A 7,804-nucleotide genomic window follows, 5' to 3' on the forward strand; every position below is an offset into this window, starting at 1 on the left:
ACTTAAGGGTGTCCTCTCTGTCACTGGGATAGCAGAGTTCAGCAAACCAAATTCTTGCCTGGATGTATGTTTTCCTTGTGCAGACATCGTTCTCATAGTTGAGCCATTAAAGCAAGGGACACACTTTCCTCTCTTGTCATAGATTGTTACTGATTTCATAGAAGTAGAGGAAAATAAGAAGGCTCTTGCTTCAGACTTCTAAAGTAGGAAAACAGAATGCATATTCTATTTAAAGGTCGTGCTTCCTGATTGCTTGGGTGAACACATTTTGGTCTGGTTGATTCAATGGGTAGAAATGGATTCACCCATTCACAGACTTATTGGCCACTTATCCATCCCGAGAAAGCCAAGCATCACCTGTGTGGGCTGAGTTAATGGTGGGGAGTGGGTAGAAAGGGCTGAAGGTGTTTCTGAAATAGTTATCGATAGCTTCCAGTGTGGTGCTCATTGCTCTGGACTGCGTTTAAATCCTGGCTGGGAAATGTCTGTGACTCTCAGAGCCCTGAAGAGGATACACCCTGCTTGTGAGCTTCTCCAGAGGATGCAGTTGCTATGAGGGTTGTGATTACCCACTTGGGGTTCAGCATGCTGCAATTAAGTAAGTAATCTAATTTGCACAGGGATGATTGTCAGTGGCGGTACCGTCTTCACTGGAATGCCATCCTGCCCTGCGATCTAACATCATGGTGCCCCGCAAGACACCGCTTCTTTTTCCGATGCTCAGCGAGATGCACATGTTGGAGGAAATGGACCAACTCTCGTGTTTAATTGTCTCCCAGTTATGAAAAAACACTATGGGAAATATTGGTGCAAATGGGAAAGGGGTTAACTTCACTATTGATAGTTTAGAAAATGAAATAGTTGAACTCAACTGAACTTTTCTCTCTAACACACACACACACACACACACACACTCTCTCTCTCTCTCTCTCTCTCTCTCTCTCTCTCTCTCTCTCTCTCTCTCTCTCTCTCCCCACTGGAGCCTTTGCCAAGAAGGGATTTGCAGGTGCTAGGAAATTCCAGCCGAGGGCAGAATGGAGCCTTTCCTCTCTGAATCCCGAGGGATCCTGTGAGCCCACAGGGTGAGAAGCAGTTGGTGTGCCCACCTGGCTCATGGGATAAGCTTCGGCTCTGGACTTTTGTTGACTTCATCCACTCCTCCGTGCCCCTTTCCAAGTCTCAGAGCACCAGTCTGTTCTGGGGAGGGGCTCAAAAACCAGTAAGCCATTCTTGTTATAGATGTATGACATATTTCCACACACTGAACTGCCCATCTTACATCTGTAATCCCAAGGCACAGATTCCCTTGTGCTCAACCTAAAGGGGAAACTAAGAAAATCTTTTCCTGTTCATTGGGGTCCTCTGGAACCTTTGACTTAAATTATATTGTTCAAATTCCTTCCTTCCTTCCTTCCTTCCTTCCTTCCTTCCTTCCTTCCTTCCTTCCTTCCTTCCTCCCTCCCTCCCTCCCTCTTTACTCCTTCAACCGTCTTGTCTTCCTCTCTTTTGGGGTCTTTATTAAAAGTGGTACAGGAAGAAAAGCAAATTTGCAATTTCTCTAAGGAAGAGAAGCAGCAGGACCTGTGCGGGTCAGTGCACCTGTGCACAAATCTACATGCTTGCACGGAGCCCTGAGAAATCGAAAGGATGGTAAGCTTCCAGTTGTGCAAAGTTCCTCAGTGTAAGCATAGATTCATAGCAGGCAGAGCTGGGGGGAGCTCAGATACAGTCCCATTCTCTCCATGGTGCCTTCAGAGAGACCAAAGCTCGGACATTCCCCAGACACCATTCTGTGGGTTAACTTCAGGCTTGATTTAGAGTTTCTCTGTGTGTAGTCTGAAGGACTTCAGAGACATTTCTCAAAGAGTTGAAATCCATTGCTTGCTGCTTTTGTCACCATTGGTCAGGCAGCTCACAATGGGCCATTCCAAAATGGTGACATGGGGGGCCTCGGAGCCCAGCTGAGATTGGGCAAATGTTGCATCGATATCATCTGTCTCAGGGTGATTCCAGATGCTTCCCATGGAGGCCACGTTGGAAAGTGCTGGATGGTTTAGTGTGAGCTAGCGACGTGACTCAGCACAGACTCTGAGGGCTCCAGGTGCCGCCTGTGGTTGCCCGTTCACCTAGACTTGACTCCGTCTAGGTACAGTAAGGAGAGGTCTCCATTGATTACTTTCTATTACAAATATTTATTACTCAAAGAAAGAGAATAAAGTGCCACTGGAAAGGACTGATTGTGGCCTCTCCTAAGATACACAGAGCTGAAGAGACAAGATTCCCGCTCTTGTGCCGAGGAAGCCGCTTGCAGCTGCACACATTGGCATCTTCATCCTGAACCCTGGCTTTCCAAGGCCATCTTCACTGTTTCTGCTTTGAGTATCTCCGTAGCAGGAAAAGACCACCTCAGATGAGAGTTACCCTCTCCCTGCCCACGATTTCCCATAAACAAAGGTCCTGCGCCCCTCACCTAGAGGCAGAACACGCATCATCTTTTTGGTTTGTACATTCCAAGAGGAGGGAAGGCACAGGCCAGCTGACCTTGGACCCGGTGGAACACCAGCAGTTCAATCTCATCCCATTGGCTTCGTAGTGCATTTTCTTTACACAAATCCCTTGGTCTTTGTCTTGGCTTTCTCTTTTAGACCCATCTAGGCATTAGCTTTGATGCCATCCGGAAGGGAGGAAAACTCCCCAGGCAAAGTGCATGTGGGCAGGGATGAGAGGGCAGGCAGGCATCATTTCTTCATTCCACTCTTCCATCCTGCCCCTGCGCTCCCTAGCTCGAAGGATACAAAGAAAACTCCAGACTGATTGTCACTGACCAATCCCCATCCTACCTATAACTCTGATTCAAGGCCAAGACTCAAGTAAAGTGCTAGGACAGAAGTGGTACTCCAGCGTACGAGCCACGGCACACAGGGCGGTAACAGTCATGCCTCGCTCCAGGTTCTGTGTGTATCCAGACCTGTCATCAGGACCCCGTCTCCCAACTCAGCTCACCCCTGTTGCTTTCCCCTGGAATTCACCTGGCTAGTCTGGGACCATTCTGGCACTCCAAAGTTAGGAGGAAAGAGAAATATTTGTCTAACTTTCCTACACGTTAAAGCTGTGCAAAGCATCTTTAAAAAAAAAAAAAGACTTATAAAAATATAATGGGGGGTCATTCCCCAAAACTTCCCATGTTATGATATATGAAATGTCAAAATATAATGAGCAGACTTTCTAAATATCACCGTCTCTTCCCACACACGCCATCACTTTCACCCTTTAATGTCTTCAAGCTTGACTCCCGCCTGGTAATTGGGATAGGTTTCAGCTCTGCTCACCTTTCCCATGACACAGTTCCTTGCAGTCCCAAAGAGACTCTCCAAAAAAAGAAAAAAAATAGACATTTGGGAAAAAGTTCGTAGGTTCACACTCAGTCTCTCCCCATATAATTTCTTGAGATTATTACTTTTTTTTTTAAATAAAAAAGATTGCATATTGGTAATACAACGAGAAGACCACGACGGCCGTAGGGCGGGCACTGAGTTGGGCCAGTGCTGAAGCGCAGAAGCAAGAAGAGCAAGCTTGGTGCCCATTGGGGTTTTCTGGATTCTCCATCCGCGGGCTTCTGCAATGGTCCTCTTCTTTAGTGACTTCCTGCTGGTGGTCCACCATTATCCATCTCCGCGACCCGTGTCTGTGTCACGAGACCCTCTCGAAGCAGAGGCGGAATGGCTTTTTTTTTGGCATGTGTGTGTCCAGTTTAAAGATAGGCATGGCATTTGTAAGGGCGTGATGGGGGCACGTACCACAGCAAGCTTATTTGTGTCCATTTCTACTCTGGGAAATATTGTTCATCACCTTGGGGACTTTAAAAGTTTAAGCAGTTACTAGGCTGATTGAAGAGACATATCTTTTGTTCTTGTGGGTTTTGCATTAATGTTAAGCATGGTTAAATGTTATATATTACACTGCTTTCCTGTTCTGGGGCAGGCAGCACTGACCTCCAAACAGGACCCCACCCCCCCTCTCAACCCAATGGACTTGAATTTTGAAAGCTGTGATTTCCCAATCCCTTCCCTGACCCCCACCCCACCCCTCATGGTCCCTAGTTGCTGTATTCAAAAAGGCCCTCCCACCTCATGCCCTTGGAGGCTAGATGGATATTGCCATACCCTGGAAGTATCCACCCCTGTGGCTTCTATTGCACTTGGTGGAGGGAGATGGGTGTGCGCTCTCCCTCTCTCCCTCCTCCCCCCGGCTCCCAGCCTCTGTGCTCCTCCCACCACCCTCTCCCAGCCCCCCACCCCGACCCAGAGCCTTCACTTGTTGTGGACGTCCTCTCTCCGGACGATCTTGTAGATGATCCAGTAGAACATATTGAAGATGAGGAAGGCCATGGGGAAACCGATGCGAGATATCTTGTCGATCTTCTTGGCTCTCTGGATGAAGAGTTTCCGCATCTCCTCCGGGGACTTGGATGGCGCAGGAGGCGGGTTAGTGGTGTTGTTGTTGTTGGCGCCCTTGACAGAGATGCCATCCTTGGCCTGCAGACAGGCTGGGCCCATTCCATAGGCGGAGAAGTTGAATCGGCCTTCTCCACCCTCATCGTCCTGAAACAGATTTAGCATGGGGCTCTACTTAAAATAAGACAAGGGCTGGGCACCCTCCCTGCAAGGCACTCCCCCGGGGGGCCAGGACACGCCATCTGATCCTCCCTTGCCTCTCAGGCTTTGTGTCCCTAGTCGGTGGAGGCGGTCTGGCTGGCTGGGGGGTTCGGCCTTATAGAGGGGCGCCACTCACATGCTGAAACAGATGCAAGCCAGGGGATGGGAGTGGTTACAGAGTCTGAGGCACGAGCTCTGTGCCAGGTTGTGGGTCTTGGTTATTTACGGACTTGTGACGTCAGACAGGTAAGTTCCTTCTTCGTGCCTGACAGTTATTTTTTTAAGGTTTCTTTTCAAGGCTTTTTGAGCCTTGGAAGTTTCATTGAGTGGGTGACTCGAGGACAGCCTGGGCTTTGGTTAGAGTTTCAGAGGATGGTTTAGAGACATCCCCTGCTTTGCTTCTGTTGAATCCTTCCCATCTTCCCCACCCCTTGATGGCCTGGGAAGGGACAGAGAGCTTCTGGCTTTCCCATGCCATCCGTCAGGGAAGCCACGGCTTCTTCCTGCCTCTCGTTCCCACACCATCACCTCCAACAGTCTTCCAGTTCCCATAGGCTCGTCAAAGGCTCTTTGTCCTCTGGGTCCAACTTACCTTTCCTGCCCCAGCCCACGTCCCATGTGATCTGCATCGCTTCCAGCTTTGCTGGACTCCTCCTTCGTAAGATGCTTGAGCCCCAGTTCTAGTGTTTCTTCCCTCTCCCAGTCAGCCCCAGCTTGCCCTGGTCAGACACCCTTCACCTGCCATTCCACCATGGGCCTGAAGGGCCGGTGTGTTTGTTCTGTGTGTATATGTGTGTAGCATGCGTGTGTGCTCGTACGTGCACGTATGCATGTGTGGGTGTATGCATATACATCTAGAGGTCAGAGGTTGATGTTAAGTATCTTCCTGGATCCTCGTTTTTATTTCCTGAGACAAGGTCTCTCGGTTGCACCCAGAGCTCAGCTTTTCAACTCGTCTGGCTGGCCAGCTTGCTCCAGGTATCTCCTGCATCTGCCCCGCCTGAGTCGAGATCACAGGCAGGTTATGGTGCATAGGAGGTTGCTAGAACTCTGGTCCTAACACTTAAACCACGAGCACTTTAGTGGCCAAGCTGCAGCCTCAGGCCGAGTATTACCAGTATTTTGGTTGAGGCTGAGCTGCCGATTCAATGCGTGTTGCTGGCAGGGTTCCCCAGCTCACATTTCCCTCCCGGACACCAAGACAGTGGTAATGAGTGTAAGCTGTGCAGTATGGGAGCGGATACCCTAATCTTCCCATGGTCTGGCTGAGCTGGACGTCTCAGCCTTTCTGCCTCAGTCTCCCAAAGGTTGGGATTATGGCTGTGTGTGACCATGCCTGGTTCTAACCAGAACTTTCTGGTAGCTGCCACTGACTTCAGGACACTTAAAGTTCTTCAGCTGCTAAAGAAGGCCTCAGATTTCCTGGAGTGTGTCCACCTGTTCCCTCTTACTTCCTGCCTTTCTCCATGTGACACTATTCTTCAGTCACCCGGAAACATTTCCTTATGTTTGGGGATGTTGGGCTTTTCTTCTTTGGTTCAATTCAAGCTATCCTCTCTGCATGGCAGATGCGGAGTGCTCTCTGAGTGCCCCAGAGAAAGGGCTCTGATCCCACCGGGCTCTAATTCCTTTGCTGACCGTCACCTCGCCTATTACAGCAACAGTTCTCAACCTGTGGATCGAGACCCCCCTTTGAGGGCTGTTGAATGACGCTTTCACAGGGGTTGCCTAAGACTGTCAGAAGGCACAGGTATTTATATTACAGTTCATAATCGTAGCAAAAGTACAGTTATGACGTAGCATCAAAACCGTTTCCGGTTAGGGGTCACCACAACATGAGGAACTGTGTTAAAGGGTCGCAGCATAGGAAGGCTGAGGACCGCTGTGTTTGAGAGGAAGCTCTGTGAGAGCAGCCATGGCCCAGCCTGACATCCCAGTGTTTGGAAGTAGAAGCAAGAGGGTCAAGAGTCCCCGAGAGCTCAGCTACCAGATGGAGGCCAGTTTGAAGTATATGAAGATCTATTTCCCAAACCCAGCAAGAAGCCAATTCACACCCCCCCTAAATGCAACAAATACTGAACATACAGAGTTTTGGGTGCAGAAGCACAAAACCTTGTAAAATTATTCCTCCAATAAGTGAAATCTTTACCAGATACAGCCTCCTTATTTTGTTTTCTTAGATTTATTTATTTCTCTGTGCATGGATGTTTTCTTTGCATGCATGTTTGTGTTCTAAGTGCATGTAGTGCCTTCGGAGGCCAGAAAAGAGTGTCAGGTGTCCTGAACCTGGAGTTACAGACTGGTAGTTGTGGGCTACCATTGTGGGTGCTGAGAATCAAACCTGGGTTCTCGTCAAGATTAGTTCTCTACAAGTCCTGGGTCCTCTACAAGTGCTCCTAATATCCGAGCCAGTTCTCCAGTCCACCCAAGCCTCTTTTAAAATTTTCTTCTTTTCATTCCGTTGGTTTGCATCCTGCATTAGGCACACGGCCAACGATCAGGACGTTTATGATCAATGACTGCGTCTGGTCCAGCATTCATGGTGGAAGAAAGAGAATGTGGGCCATATGACGAGGGCTGGCGGGCAGAGCAGGCACTGCCTGTGGCCAGGAAGGTGGTGGAGGCTTCAGAACAGGGCCAAGCAAAGGAATGGGGGAAGCCAAGACTTTCCAGGACCCAGGACCTAAAAGGGGCCTTGAAACTTTATGACAGTTAAACATAAGCTTGCCCCTACTGTTAGGGGGTAGAGAACAGAAGCAGCTGTCTTCCTTTTTGTATGGCTTTTATTGCCACACAGCATAACACAGCATCCGTGCTGACTGCGTGATAATGGTCTCTACACATCTGCAGCTCTAACTCAGAACTAAAGCACGGAAAACTTCGAGCAACACTGAATGCTCCAAGGAGAAGCTGGCCTGGAGAGATGGTTTCTTCAGCAGTTAAGAGCATTGGCTGTCCTTGCAGAGGACCTGGGTTTGGTTCCCAGCACCCACATAGTGGCTCACAAGTGTCTCTAACTTCAGTTCTAGAGGATTTGGAGCCCCCTTTTTTGTCTCCTTGGGCACCAGACACACAAACATAGGTAGAATACTCAAAGAGATAAAAAGAATAAACTTGGGCTGGTGAGATGGCTCAGTAGGTAAGAGCAC

General features: G+C 49.0%; 1 protein-coding gene and 1 long non-coding RNA gene across 4 annotated transcripts in view; one reads left to right on the top strand and one right to left on the bottom strand.

The window, feature by feature from the left end:
• Nucleotides 1-3,734: 3,734 nt before the first annotated feature.
• Nucleotides 3,735-7,804, bottom strand: part of Glra1 (glycine receptor alpha 1) — a 99,539-nt gene continuing 95,469 nt past the window's right edge. Inside the window, exon 9 of one of the 3 annotated variants that reach the window (XM_021212236.1) lies at nucleotides 3,735-4,601. In XM_021212236.1, coding sequence (XP_021067895.1) covers nucleotides 4,311-4,601 — 291 coding nt within the window. In that variant the 3' untranslated portion in view covers nucleotides 3,735-4,310. Of the gene's footprint in view, nucleotides 4,626-7,804 lie in introns of all 3 variants that reach the window. The other 2 variants (XM_021212235.1, XM_021212237.1) reach the window with 2 other exon arrangements.
• The window catches only part of LOC110331540, a 14,494-nt gene continuing 11,033 nt past the window's right edge, over nucleotides 4,344-7,804 (top strand). Inside the window, exon 1 of the long non-coding RNA XR_002381015.1 lies at nucleotides 4,344-4,484. This is a non-coding gene — a long non-coding RNA (uncharacterized LOC110331540). The remainder of the gene's footprint in view (nucleotides 4,485-7,804) is intronic.

Source organism: Mus pahari, chromosome 14 (assembly GCF_900095145.1).
Source record: "Mus pahari chromosome 14, PAHARI_EIJ_v1.1, whole genome shotgun sequence".
Classification (NCBI taxonomy): domain Eukaryota; kingdom Metazoa; phylum Chordata; class Mammalia; order Rodentia; family Muridae; genus Mus; species Mus pahari.